This window comes from Triplophysa rosa, linkage group LG14 (assembly GCF_024868665.1).
Source record: "Triplophysa rosa linkage group LG14, Trosa_1v2, whole genome shotgun sequence".
NCBI classification, from domain to species: Eukaryota; Metazoa; Chordata; class Actinopteri; order Cypriniformes; family Nemacheilidae; genus Triplophysa; species Triplophysa rosa.
Window position 1 is genome coordinate 19,908,467 of NC_079903.1, and position 15,788 is coordinate 19,924,254.

Sequence of the window (15,788 nt, forward strand, 5' to 3'; positions counted from 1 at the left end):
CCCCTCTTTCCTGACCTTCCACAGGACCTGTGCAAGGAGGCTCACTGGGGGGAAGGCGTGCTTCCGCTTGTCCCGCGGCCAGCTGTGTGCTAAGGCATCCGTGCCGAGAGGTCCCTCGGTCAGGGAGTACCAAAGCGGGCAATGGGTGGAGTCCAGGGAGGCAAACAGGTCCACCTGTGCATGGCCGAACCGCTCCCATATGAGCTGGACTGCGTAAGGATGGCGCCACTCTGGCGCCATTCTCCGTGGAGCATCCCCTGATGAGAGAGCGCATCAGCTGTCTGGTTCAGGTCGCCCGGGATGAATAGGCTCGCAGGGACATGATCACCTGCTGACCCCAGAGGAGGAGGCGTCGGGCGAGTTGTGACATCTGCCGTGAGCGTATGCCGCCTTGGTGATTGATGTACGCCACGGCAGTCGTGCTGTCCGACTGGACCAGCACGTGTTTGTCCTGCACGAGGGGTTGGAACCTCCTCAGTGCTAAAACGACAGCCAACAACTCTAGGCAGTTGATGTGCCACCGCAGCCGGGGACCCGTCCACTGCCCGATACTGCATGCCCGTTGCAAACGGCACCCCACCCCTGCAGGGCGTCCCCATCCCGTTGTCGAGTCTGCCCGCTATGGGACGGTACACCGCCGCCCATCAGGGACGAGCCAGGTGAGCGTGCCGGGGCAGGGATGGTCTGCGAGCCGAAACTGGTGGAGTGACATCCATGGGAATCCCCAATCACCCCCGTCGCTCGCCGAAGCGGTCGACCTCGCCGAAGCGGCAGTCGAACTCGCTCGGGAAGCAGACAGGGTTGTCTGGATGAGTCCCTCATCGGGGATGAGTCTGTCATACCCAAGAACACAGCTGCGAGACATGCCCGAAGACAGCGCAGACTGTGAGAGGAAATTTGCTCTTTTAGAAATATCTGCGGCTAGCTGCCGAGACGCCCAGGGGAAGCCCGCTACCGAGAGGGACAAATCCGCTGCTTCACGTTGTAGATCCAGTAGTCTGGAAGGAGAATTCTCAGAGAGAAGAATCGCTTGACATGTACCATCATGCAGGTTCCGAAGAACAAAAGATGAGTGAATGGCCGCCGCCACCTCCCTTTTATACCCATATGCACGGGGCGGAGACTGGCTTGCATGTGCCATTCGCCAAGCCCATTGGCGTTTTAAATTCCTCTCGGAGATGATAGGTTCTCAAGATCAAACCCCAGTCTGTCTTTTAACACAACGTTGAGAGACCGACTGAAGGGGAACACCTGATTCCTATGTAAGTCATAGAGATGTCGTAAGAATCACCATTGAGTCCAGCTGCTTGTAATTTCAGCAAATATTTGCGTGTTTTAGTCCCGGTTTCTTTGTTTCTCCTATTCTCATCAGGCATTTTGCTGTGTGTTTTACCACTCAGGGGAACATGTCCTGGCGCTCAAGGGGGGCATGTCCCGGCGTGTTCACGTGAGAAAGTGACGTCAATGCATACCCTCTATATAGCCAATATGGAAGAAAAGACAATCGCTACTTCCGTTTCATGCCAACTTTAAAATATGACAAGGGCTTGGAATAGAAGCTGAGAAGCATGTTCAGACAGGAAAGGTCTAATTTTCCTGATGTTAAACAGCACGTACCTGCATGACTGAGTGTTGTTTGATGTTGGACATAATTTTCAGCTGGTCACCAAACACTACCCCTAAGTTCCTTCCATGCGTAATAGTTGAGGATACAGGCTGAAGTGTAAAGTGGTGTTTAATCGATAGGTTGGCCAGGATTACGAGGAATTATCTTAAGACAAGGTTAAGGTTAAGACAAAGATGACATTCCTTTATCCAAGAAGAGATGTCGTGAAAGTATGCAGAGATACGAGCAGACAAGGTGTTGTTATAAGGCTGAAATGACAGCAAGATTTTATTGGTTTGCATATTCGTTGGGGATCGAACCAACGATCTGTGCAAAGCTGTGAAGTTTTGTATAAAGAAGAGAAAAAATGCTGTCTTTCCTTTGATATTTTGTGTTACAGCTATTTACAGCTGATTTATCAGTCAGATCTTTCATGACTGGACTATAAACATCTCAGAGAAAAAATAACTCTATTTTCCTAGAATTGTGTAACAAAACCTTTAAATCTGCTTGCAGGTCTCCTTTATCGAGCAGTGATTCCTTTGAAAAGCAGGAAAGAAGAAAGAAATTATTAGCATTCAATCTCTGTCTGCAAGAGCCTTCCTTACTGAGAGAAATCACAGAATCATCTTTGGAGTCATTATTTTCATACATATACCATGGAAACTGTGGTTTTCTGTTGGATCTGTGTTCACATGTGAAGGACTATGAGAGTGAAACAGGCAGAAGTGTCCTACCAGCATTACAGTCAATATATCATCAGTCATCTCCTGAAGTCTGGATCATAAACCTCTCAGAGAGAAAGAGCTCCATCCTCCTAGAAGTGCTGAAACTCCAAACAGAGAAGAAACCAGTAGAGCTGATAGACTGGACACATGAAGAGAGTGAAGTGAGAGGATTCCTCCAGTGTCTGCCGTACATCTCACAACTCAGGTAAGAGTGTAGTTTATTTTGAGTAACCTTTTTACTATAGGCTTATACTTAAGACTTGTTTACTGAAAAATGACAAAATGCTGGTAACTTACTCAACCTCTGGCTATCCAAGATGTCGGTGACATGTTCTTTTAATAAAACAGTAAAGATGTTTAGCTGAAATTATGGTACTGGTTGATTGATAAAATACAAGTTCTCTGGGGCCATGTCTTTAAGTATCCAAAAAGCAGATACTTTATAGGCAACAAAATGAATCCCTGTGGCTCATGACAATAACAATTTAATAATTTTGTGCAAGAAACTGAATGATGTTTGTAACATAATTGCTGGTAATCAAAAGACAGTTTTATTTTATTACTTTTTGAAATGTCACATTATATAATTAAATCTTAAACATATTCGTTTAACATTTTGATTTGGTTATAGATGTTCTATTGGTTGTATTTTGTTTAAATGTTAGTGTAGGTAAAAAAAAACTGAAACAGGAAGTTCTTCTGGCCCAGCGTATTTTAAGTCTTTCAAAGTCTATAAAACAACAATAATTAATTAATACAATGGTTTATAAAATAATCTGACTTTATTTAATAGCGTTATTAAATTCCACCACACAAATTTTCATTTAACTTTAAAATACCGTGACTTTTTCTATTTCATTTTTTAATTTTCAAAACTGAAATGAGCATGTTAAACTTGCTTATACAGTATAGCCACAAGACAGACGTGCTAAAGGTGTTTGGTGGTCGTGCCATTGATTGAACTGTGTATCTCCATTGTGAATTTCATTTAGCCTGTCAGAAGTGTTTCACATTATTAGAAAATGGCTTCTTTTAGATGTTTGTTTTTCTTAATTTATAATTATTAGCAAGGAATTTTGTTATTATGTTTGTTTTTATGTGTAAAACCCTTCTAAATTAACTTTAAAATAAGCCTTTATATGTGGCTCAAATTTGAATTTGCAGAACCAAAATGAACCATATAGACCCCTTTTGCGCCGACGTCACGCTTACATCACAGCATTAGCTGGAGGCAAAACAAAGAGAAAACTGGAGGCAGCCAATACAAACCAGCACAGATTCGGCTACATAAGGAGTTTAATTGTATAATTGTTTAATTGTTGTTGTATAAAATAGATAGTGTATTATCTGGAGGATATAATTAATATTGCACTTAATTATTATTGCACAGAGTTATTAATTGCACGGTGTGTAAAAACATTTAACTGTTCAAGAGGTAGATGGCCTGAGGGAAGAAGCTGTTTTTGTGTCTGGTTGTTTTGGTGCTCAGTGCTCTGTAGCGCCGACCAGACGGCAGCATTGTGAAGAGATGATGGCTTGGATGTGAGAGGTCCAGGGTGATTTTCTGAGCCCTTTTCCTCACTCTGGATGTATAAAGTTCTTGGAGGGTGGGCAGGGGAGCACCATTGATCTTCTCAGCAGTCCGAACCGTCCTCTGTAGTCTTCTGATGGCTGACGTCGTGGCTGAGCCAAACCAGACAGTGATGGATGTGCAGAGGACAGACTCTAAGACAGCTGAGTAAAACTGTTTTAATAGAGTTTGTGGTAGGTTGAACTTCTTCAGCTGATGTAAGAAGTACAACCTTTGCTGGGCTTTTTTAGCAATGGAGCCAATGTGATTGTCCCACTTCAGGTTCTGAGAGATGGTGGTGCCCAGGAACCTGAATGACTCCACTGCTGCCACAGTGCTGTTTAATGATGGTGAGAGGGGGGAGTGCAGGGGGGTTTCTCCTGAAGTCCACAATCGTCTCCACTGTTTTAAGTGTGTTCAGCTCCAAGTTGTTATGACTGCACCAGACAACCAGCTGCTCAACCTCCTGTCTGTACGCAGACTCATCACCATCCTGGATGAGGCCAATGAGTGTGGTGTCGTCTGCGAAATTCAGAAGTCTGACAGAAGGGTCCTGGGCAGTGCAGTCATTTGTGTACAGGGAGAAGAGCAGTGGGGAGAGAACGCACCCCTGGGGGGCGCCAGTGCTGATTGTGCGGGTGCTGGATGTGAGTTTCCCCATTCTCACTAACTGCTGCCTGTCTGTCAGAAAGCTGGTGATCCACTGACAGATAGAGCCAGGAACAGATAGCTGGGTTAACTTTGTCTGGAGCAGTGATGGGATGATGGTGTTGAAAGCGGAGCTGAAGTCCACAAACAGGATCCTCACATAGGTCCCTGGTCTATCCAGATGTTTCAGGACAAAATGCAGCCCCATGTTAACTGCATCCTCAACAGACCTGTTTGCTCTGTAGGCAAACTGCAGGGGGTCCAGTAAGGGTTCTGTGATGTCCTTCAGATAAGCCAGTACCAGTCTCTCGAATGACTTCATGACCACAGATGTGAGAGCGACGGGTCTGTAGTCATTCAGTCCTGTGATTTTGGGTTTCTTTGGGATGGGGATTATGGTGGAGCGCTTGAAACAGGAAGGAACTGTGCACAGCTCCAGTGATCTGTTGAAGATCTGTGAGAAGATGAAGGCCAGTTGAATAGCACAGCTTTTAAGACAGGCTGGGGAGATACCATCTGGGCCTGGTGCTTTTCTTGTCTTTTGTTTCCTAAAGACTCGGCACACATCCTCTTCACTGATCTGAAGTGCAGGAGGTGGGGTGACTGAAGGTGATAGGTGTTGTGTAGAGAGAATGTCAGAGTTGGTGTGAGGTGTAAAGTTAGCATTTTCAAATCTGCAGTAAAAGTCATTCAGATCATTGACCAGGTGTTGATTGCCTGCAAAATTGGGGGATGGTGGCTTGTAGTTGGTGATGTCTTTAAGGCCTTTCCACACAGACGCAGGGTCGTTGGCTGAAAACCGGTTTTCCAACTTTTTAGAGTAGTTTCTCTTAGCCACTCTGATCTCCTTTGTCAATGTGTTCCTAGCCTGCTTGTACAAGACTTTGTCCCCTTTTCTGTAGGCATCCTCCTTGGCTTGGCGAATCTGTCTGAGTTTTGCTGAGAACCATGGTTTATCATTGTTGTATTTTAAGGAAGTCCTGGTAGGAATGCACAAATCCTCACAGAAACTGATGTATGATGTTACAGTCTCTGTGAGCTCGTCCAGATCGCTGGTAGCAGCTTCAAAAACACTCCAATCGGTGCACTCGAAACAGGCTTGTAAGGCCCGCTCTGTTTCGTTGGTCCATCTTTTAACAGTCCTTACCATAGGTTTGGCAGCTTTTATCATCTTGTTGTTTAGTGCCACAACCGCAAAATGCAAAAATGATTGCATTTCACTCCATAACACTTAAAAAAACGACTGTCTTTTGTTGGTGTGGATTATGATTTGGGTATGTGTCTATAAATATCTTGTGTATGCCCAAATCAGAAACTGGGGAAAAGGTTATTTTTCACATAGCGTTAACTTTTGAATGCATAGGGTATGCTAGCTAACTTTGTTAGTTATACAACTAGCAGTTAACTATCGGCCAGAAACTAAACATAAAGGAAACATTTTGTCATCTCTTCTTTCGTTGTCACAAGTGCATTTGTATAAAGGGAGAGGGAACAGTGAGAAGGCTCATGTTATGTGTCAGGTTTGTGTTCAAGTAAATGCATTTGCTAAAGTTTGCCACTGTTAGTACACGCAGGCATCTATAGATGTATACGCTCTCAGTTTATCTTTACTATACACGCTTGGTAGGTGTAGATTTCAGGCCACTTAACTGGAGGTAATCCTGTCAGCTCGTCCCTGGATCCATTGAGTGAGCACGCACAGGTCGGCCAGGTTGCCATGGGTGAGGGACAGGATTGACGGATCCATTAGTGCGGAGGTTCTGAACTCCAGTCCTCAGGACCCCCCTCCCAGAATGTTTTATATCTCTCTCTATATGAAACACCTGAATCGACTCATCAACCTACACCAGAATGTTTTAGATATCTCCCTAATTAACACACTAACAAGCTGATGAGTTGAATCAGGTGTTTTTTATAGAGAGAGATATGAAACTTTCTGGGACGGATACTATCCGTCCTAAATAGTATTTAAAATTAGAATTAGTATGTCCCAAATCATAGTATCTTTAAATGAGTATTCTTAAAGTACACGGATGGTCTACTGTTTCTGGTAAAAATGAGAAGTGTAGATCCATTAGCACTCAAAGGCTGATATTACCCACAACCACTGATCTATATAAATGACTGGATTGCGCCTAGAATGCTAAACCAACGGTAGGAGGTGAAGCCACCGGAAGAGATCATGCCGCCGTCTTGGTATGCCCAACTGACAGAGAGCGCCATTGACTTAGTCAAAATGACGATCTAAAATAACCTGGTTTTCAGCTTATTAGGTGCGCGATAAGTTTTTAGTTCACATGTGTGTTTAAATGAATTGTTACTTCTGATGTTTTTGTATCGAGGTGAGTTGCACACTGTTGCAATGGCACTTGTAAATGTTTAGAAATAAAGCTGTATGATTTAAAGAACATATACAGATACAGCCTGTATTTAGATTTCAGAAAAAGCACATTTGTCATATGTTAAGGTGTTTCGTTAGTCTGCTGATCTGATATGTATGCTATTGTAATGAAAATGAACGTAACTCACTATATCTAATAAGATAAATAATAATAATTAACCATTTACATGCTTAAGACATTTGCATTGTAAGAGTGTACTGTGAGACTTTAGATATAAAAACGGGGACTGGTAAATTACTGTTTTATCATTAATATGTGATAACTCCCTATTAATTTAATTGATCGTTTGGGCATACCAATATGGCGGCGCGGTAGCTTCAGAGTAATGACGTCATGAGCAATCCAGTCATTTATATAGATCAGTATATAGATCAGTGCCCACAACACATCGTGAGTAGGCAGAGTTAGTAACGCTACACTGCATTATTAAAATTAAATAAGTGATGCTTCACAGAAGTAATTGATGTAAGTATACAGTCAGTAAAAAATACATAAGAAATAATTAATAAATACCTAAATGCAAAGAAGGGCTGTATTGTGATGATCGTGACTGTTAACAATCACGTGTGTCGTCTAGGCAAGGGCAGCCCCTTCTGTTTTGTGTTAGTATGTCCCAGTGTGTGCATACTGTTTTGCTATGCACTAAAATATATATACTTTTCCATGACAAAAACAGTACATACTTTAAGGGCATACTATAAGTAGGCAAATTGGGTCACAGCATGGCTGCGTCCGAAATCGCATACTGTGACAGAACGTACTGAATTTGAATAAGTACCTATCGGCCGTTAAAACAGTACGTTCTATATAGTATGAGTGGGAGTAGTATGAATACATTTTGTACATACTGCGTCCGCCATGTTTTATGGTCATGTGACCCGTATGCTCTTTGACCTATGACGTATTAACAACAACCTACACGTGAGAGTTGATAAAAACATAATTTATTCACGAGAAATTTATTTATTGGCACTTACATTAAAAAGCGGACGTCCGCCTTAAAGTTTTCCGCTATATTTATTTGATATTATTTATTTATTATATACTATTGATTTCGGACGCAGCCCATATGTCTCCCTTAAAGCGCCACGAAACCTAAGCGCTATTTTTGCCTTCCGGGTTTAAAATCCTCATCTGGCCAACGTCAAATGATGTGACGTGGCGATGTACTATAGTACATTGATGACGCGTCAGTGTCTCATTATTATTCATGAGACTGTTTTCTTGACCAATGAGAAGACATTTCTCCTAATTATTCATGACAGCGCCTTGTGATTGGAGCGCCCGTCTCCCATGCCGGAACCTTCGCTGGTTTTTAACGGCTCTTCAGCTGTGTCCCAAATGACATACTATGCACTATGCACTTAAACTATACACTATGCACTCAACCACGTAGTGTATGAAGTTTAGAAGAGTAGTATCGTCCCAAATGGAATACTAAACGGTTTTATACTAACCGGAAGTATATCGGTTTCCCAGACGAGCGTGTGAATAAAAATCAACTTGAACATTGTACAATTAATGTAGTTTTCATCTGTTTTGCCGAGCATTACTTTAGTTATCAGGAGAGCAGGAGAGTTTTGCTCGAGCAGCGTCTGATAGCCCCGTCTCCCTTCCACTACGTAAGCGAAACTGCTACCGTTGAGTGCGTAAAGTGTCCACAGTTCCTCACTTCATATTTTCGGTTGAAAAAGTGCATCTTCCGGGTACTTAAAGTGCACTTCTTTTTTTGAGGATTTTAAATGTGGACGCACTACTCACACTATTTATATTACAAAAATGGCGTAGAATAGTCCTCAAGTGTGCGATTTGGGACGCACCTTTCTTCTCACAGCGTTCATGCCCATTTTAATTGCATTTTTCAAAAACGACAGTGAGTGACTGTAGCTGAAAGGGGAGGTTTTGTGACGCTTTAACTAACACACTTCAGTTCCCCAGGGGGATCGCAAGGCCGCGAGGGCGAGGTTGCAAGATGATTTCCAGAAATCATTTTTTAAATGATTAGAAATAGCGTATAATAAAAATATTAGTGAAGTTAAAAATAAAACCATGCGAATAAAAAGCCATCAGCCTTAGGAATTTCCTCCCCTTTGATCATGACCCCTGAGGCGATTACGTCACATTAATGACATTAGCAACCGCATTAGGTTCATAAATCCATACAGCACTACGTTAAACAGTCCCATGTGCACGCAGATTATTTTTCAGGCTTTAAGTTTAGGATATTCTTATTTGTCGAAATTAAATGTTGATTAATATCGGCAAAACACAACGCAGGGAGGCCAGCGGAGAAGTGCCGCAGTCAGAGAGGCCATCGTCCTCAGGTATGAACAGAGGCACATAAGTTGTCCTGTAGCTCAGTGGTAAAAGCATAGCGCTAACAACGCCAAGGTCGTGGTACATACTTAGAAACAAATGTATAGGATAATGCAATGTAAGTCGCATTGGATAAAAGCATCTGCCAAATGCGTAAATGTAAATAAGCACTCGAATCAGTTTGATGAAATTCGACCATCTGTAGTAATAGTTTATGTATAACAACAAGTAAAGTAATGAGTAAATAACTATAAAATAATATTAAGTTAGACTGTGCTCTTTTGTATTGTCATTATATGCACGTTTGGGTAGAATAGGTGCATGTGCGCATTTGTGCACAACGTTTGTATACTTTAACCACCTCCGAGGATAGTGGGGGTCTCGAGTCACTGGCACTGATATTTTGGGGGTCGCGGGCTGAAAAGTTTGGGAACCCCTGTGTTAGATAAGGGAGACATGCAAAATGTGCAGAGCAGTGGGTCCCCAGGAACAGGTTTGAAAAAAACTCTGACCTAACCCAATTGGCTGAGAACGGTCCAGATCCCTACCTTGGCTTCGTTCCATCTGGACTGTGAGATATACTGTACAGTAATGAACCATTTAAAACATTTGCCCATTTCTATAATTCAAAACAAGCAGCGAATCTACACAACGGAGCTGTACACATCATACGCGCATATTGATGATCTTTCGCCACTCTAATATCTTTATCAAGCACCAAATAACACTGTATTTGAACCCCTTCAGCTCCACACGCACTGAATCTGTCACGCATAAAGAGCTGAAAACACAGCACTTATGTTAACATCACAGTGTAGACATAATCAGCAGGTAAATAAATTGATACTTTCGCTGTAATATAAAAATGGAGCTAATTAAAAGTACATTTATCTGTCAGTCAATTTAATGTTTGGTATGACTCCAATCTATCAACTACTGTACAGTTGGGGGCAAAAAAATAGCCCCTTGGTGAATATAAACAAACAATTCTGTGTAAATAAATCTGCATGGTTTCTAATTTTTATCTTTTATTTAAAAATTTCACCAAAATTTGATGTTTCATTGAAGTAAAACATTTGAAAGTGGGGAGAAATCACATTATGAAATAAATGTTTTTCTCGAATACACACTAGCCACAATTATTATTATTAAAATAAGTATATCCCAAATCACGTATGTATGTTGAAATGAGTATTCTCAAAGTACCTGGATGGTCTACTATTTCCATAGAATATTAGAAGTGTAGATGCATGGGCACTCAAATGGATGAAATTACCCACAACTTACCTCAAGATGTAGGAGTTTAGAGACGCTACACTGTAGGGCTGTTTATCACCAACAACTTCACGAAATGATTCGCATCGTGATACAAGGTCACTATTAGTATCACTATATGGGCCAATTTTTACATTTCTTTTGCTCAGAATTTAGTAACAGTATTATCTATTCATTGAATAACCAGTGTTAAAACAACTGATAACTGAAGAACATTTGATACTAAAACAAACCACAAGACAGGCGTAGCCACATGGTCTGGCCACCTCAGTTGTAATATGTGTTCAGAGTTTACGCAATTCTGCGCAGATCATTTAGCTTATGCACTGAAAGTAACGCGAGAACATTACTCTGGCGTTAATATGGTGTCATACGCTGACGCAAACAGTCTGAGCGCTATAGCTATATATCTGCTAACCGCTTCGTGACGGCTCTCACTAAATCCTTGGTGTTTCGAGTCTGACGTCATCACGCAACAGTGGGTTTTTTTTGGCGATTTTAACAATCATAGGTAGTTTAGATGATTAGAGTAAGGTTAGGGTGTGGGTTAGGGTAAAGGTTTCGTAAGACTTGAAACACCAAGGATTTAGTCAAAACCAACAAGCCACGCCCACGGATCTGACTCGAACACCAAGGATTTAGTGAGAGCCCTTCGGTGACAGTGTACTGTCTGTGTACCATGGAAGTTCATCGCGAGCAGAAGGATCAGGGCTGGGTTTCCCAAAAGCATCGTAGCCTTAAGTTGATCATAGCTCCATTGGTGACAATGGTTCTAAAATCAACTTAAGGCTACGATGCTTTTGGGAAACCCAGCCCAGGTCAGTAAAACCAGTCTTGTTTAACTGGATTTCATTCATTAATTACATTTCCCAAGTCCCAAGTTTAAGTTGGGGTACTGCAATGTTTATTTTCTATAAAAAATGCTAACTTACTGCAAAAGATAGGTAGCAAATTATTTTAAAATAATGTTAGCACATGAAAGCATTGCAAATAAATTGTTTGCTTTACGTTCGTTGTGTATGTTTTTGACCAGCAAACTATGTGTAATGAAGAATTGGTGTAAATTACAGTAGAAGTTAGGAAGGACAGTAGAAGGATTTTTGGTCACCCTAATAAAATCACTGGGTCTTACCTGGCCACCTCTAAAAAAAAAGTTCTGGCTATGCCCCGCCACAAGATGATCAGTTTAATTGTTCGGGATTACTCTAGGTTCAGATCATATTATATATTTAGAGCAAAATATAGGCCTACTTGCAGAAACTTGTCATAACTGCTTACAGTTTTTTACCATCGCTATGACAATTTTTTCAATACTTTTAACAATTTTGCTAAACTCTTAACACAGTTAGCACAACATCTGTCTGTGTGGACTATACAATTAACACATTTATTGTTGCTTTGACACAAAATGCATACAGTTAACACAAATTTAAAATGCTTGAACTTCTTTTACACACAAGCTCAACCAAGACCAAAACAATGTCATTTTACTGCCAAATTTTCATATGCTTTCACTCTGTATGTCAGAACAGATAACATCATGTTCTGAACCTAACTTGTAGGCTAGAGCCAAAGTGAACAGCTGTATATACAGTATATATTGTGAACTGAAACACAAATATGCCCCCTGTATTTTATTCCATTGCTAATGAGAAACAGCTGATCAAAGTTATGCAAATATATACATTACATCTGATTCCCATATAGGAAACACACTCAGGTGTTGAAGTTATTTCAATTACATGAGCATATGGTATAAAGTAAAAGAGGACCTCTTTGGGCTGAATTTGTGTGGAAAAGGAACAATACAGAGAGGCTTATTTCTTTTCTGAATGACCTGCATAATCAACTTGTGCAAGCAGAGGAGAGACGGCGAGGGGCATCAAACTGCCCTACCTTCGTTGTGGTGTGGGATAATGTGGCATTCCACCACTCTGCTGCAGTCACAGACTGGTTCACAGCACATCCCAGGATGTCAGTATTATTCCTGCCTCCATACTCCCCCTTCTTACTGTAAACCCCATAGAGGAGTTTTTCTCTGCATGGAGGTGGAAGGTTTATGACCACCATCCACATGACCAGATGACTTTACTGGAGGCAATGAATGCGGGGTGTGGAGACATTTCTCCTGAAGACTGCCAGGGTTGGATTAGACATTCCAGAAGATACTTTCCAAGATGCATTGCCAGAGAAGACATCAGATGTGATGTTGATGAGAACTTGTGGCCTAATGCAAGAGAGAGGGAGGGCTAGAACCTTCACAGGACTTTACAATGAGTGATTAGACTACACGTGTTGTTTTGATATTTTTTTATTTTGCCCTGGAATTTCAGGATTTTCTTTTTTCACCTATTTAGAGTATTTTCACAAATACTGTAAAGTACTATATTCAAAGAAAAAAATGATTTCTGATTCATTCTTGTTACATACGTATGCTTTAGTACATTCAATAAATTAAAAATCTGTTATTCTATAATAAAATACTGTTTATGTGAAAAGAAACTTTAAAAATAAAAGGTCACAATTTCTGTAATGCTCCCTGATGCTAGTGATTTTTAGGTCAGTGTTTTATGAGTGACATGCATGTTTTCTGAATGAGAATTGTTGTCAGTGTTATGTTGGAATGATCTTATTTTGACACATAGATGAAGTGTTTTGTTGGTCGGAGTGAGTTTTGGAGGTGAGATGAACTGTTTGGCCGACAGTCATGTTGGTAATGCAGACTGTGTGAAGAGTTTTGAAAATATGGCTTCAGTATTGAACAATGCTTGTTAGCAGTTGAAAAAAACTGTAATAGTTAATCTGACAAATCAATGCTCACCAGTTGTATAAAACAGTTTTGAGAAATTGTGAGTTAAAAGAAAATACACCAGATCAAGTCCTTATACCCTTGTTTCTAAAACAGTTATTATTCTAGGCTACATCATATGTGTAACGGGATGTAGCGTATTGAGGCGCACGACAAGGAGTATATTCCACAAGAAGTATTTAATGAATCCACAAAGTATACTAGAGGAAACACAACCACACGTAACACAAGTTAAACCGCACAATGAACACAGGCAAACACGGGGCTTAAACACAATGGAGAACATAATCAGAGAGGACAGAAACAGGTGTGGGGCAATTAACCACCAGGGAAACTAATGAGGGAAAACAGGAACACAGAAAACGAAACGAAACGGACTAAAACTGTGACAAATATGTATGCATGTCAGCATGTGTTTTACAAACAGACAATATTTATAATGAATGAAGATGAATATCGGCGTAACAAACGTATGAAACACGCGGAGAAGTCTGCCACAATGACACTTTCTTTTGTCTTTTTTGTCATCACTAACAGAATTTCTTCAATCTTTGTTTAGGTTTATTAAACCACCATATGAATCATTTGAACTGTGGGAAAAAAGAAAGAGATTATTGATACTGGAATTGTGTCTGCAAGCTGCTCTCTGTCAAAAAGATATGAAAGAAACAACGGTGAAGATGCTGCTGTCATCTGTTCATTATGATCAATGTGATTTTCTGCTGGATCTGTGTTCACATGTGAAGAACTATGAGAGTCAAACAGGCAGAAGTGTCCTACCAGCATTACAGTCAATATATCATCAGTCATCTCCTGAAGTCTGGATCATAAACCTCTCAGAGAGAAAGAGCTCCATCCTCCTAGAAGTGCTGAAACTCCAAACAGAGAAGAAACCAGTAGAGCTGATAGACTGGACACATGAAGAGAGTGAAGTGAGAGGATTCCTCCAGTGTCTGCCGTACATCTCACAACTCAGGTGAGAGTTATGAGTAAAATATACATCTTTGAGTTTGGTTTAAAGTTCGGGTGAACCAGAAGTTGCAATTGACTTACATATTGTAATGTATTTCTGAAAGAAACAGAATATTGAACTATAAAAATATGGGGCATGGCTTTGTTTTTTCACCGAGATTTGATTGGAAGATTTGGTGTTTAGTTCAGAAAATAGAGCAGACAGCAGACTGACAGTTGGAGGGCTTATTGAATGTTCTTCCCAAGCCATTAAACTCACATCACCAGAGAAGAATCACCATTCCATAGCGGAAGTTCTCTTTTAGATTTTTTTAAACTGATTTGCACGGATGAATTGTTGACCACAAAACTAAAAACATGCTGTAACAAAGTAAATAAATAAAAAGGTTAAATTGTGATTCAGTCTTAAGACTGGACATTGGATTACATCAGGTGCAAATATGATGCAAAAAATTTTAGGGGAAGCGACAGGAACAATAACCTAAAAATGACACCATCAATAATGTAGGACTGAATGTAACTCTTAAATAGACATTTGACAGGTGATATAACCATTTATAATTTCCTCTTAGCTTAAAGCGAAACATTCAACCATCAAAGCATGTACTTTTAGCATTAATAAGTTAATTTAATTTATTGTGGATTAATTGCAGTAATAAACTGCCAGCCCACATGAAAAAATACTGTGGTAGCCTATATTTTATTACTTACCACAGTAAACTGTAGTATTCTTAGATGCTATAGTGTTGACGTATAGTGTTTTTGAAACTTACCATAGCAAGAGAAGAGTAGAGAAAAGGGTACTGTAATTACTATAATGCATTAGAATATGTCATGGTCGCAACCACTTGAGTATTTATGGTAGTCACATTTATTAGTGGGAATACGGTTTATTTAAGCAAATGTCCTATTTATGGGTGAAGCTGTATTAGCTGAGGACAGGTGAATGGTGGCGTGCACGCTGAACGGTGTTGCCAGGAGCTGGCCTATGTCACTGTTTTGAAGTATTTGACATTGTACATTTGCACATGACGCGTTTGGACGTGAGACCTTTCTTATGGTGTAAACCCACTACCAAATAAGCCTATTTATGTCTGTAGTTTGATCATTATCTATGGACCAATCAATTATTGTTAAAAGGAGTTTGGGCCTGGAAGTTCTTTTTCGTAAATATAGGCATTACAAGTATACTAAATATATTACAGTTTCATTTAGTTAACACTCAGTTACACCGCAGTATTTTTCATGAGTGCACTTTGACAAAGTAAACAGGGAAAATAATAAAACGTATTACTTACACAACACACAGCATTTAATGTGGACATCATCATTGTTTTGGTATGATTATAATGGTTTTATCCATTACCGCGTGACGTGACGCGTCCAGTATACAGAAAGTTTCCTCCATCCCTTTTTTATCATTTTTTTAGTGTGTAAACACTCACTTTTTCATCCCTTTATT

General features: G+C 40.4%; 1 protein-coding gene across 1 annotated transcript in view; it reads left to right on the forward strand.

Moving 5' to 3' along the window:
* Positions 1 to 2,089: 2,089 nt before the first annotated feature.
* Positions 2,090 to 15,788, forward strand: part of LOC130564546 (uncharacterized) — a 36,737-nt gene continuing 23,038 nt past the window's right edge. The window contains exons 1-2 of the mRNA XM_057350672.1: positions 2,090 to 2,539; positions 13,914 to 14,330. Coding sequence (XP_057206655.1) covers positions 14,014 to 14,330 — 317 coding nt within the window. The 5' untranslated portion in view covers positions 2,090 to 2,539; positions 13,914 to 14,013. The remainder of the gene's footprint in view (positions 2,540 to 13,913; positions 14,331 to 15,788) is intronic.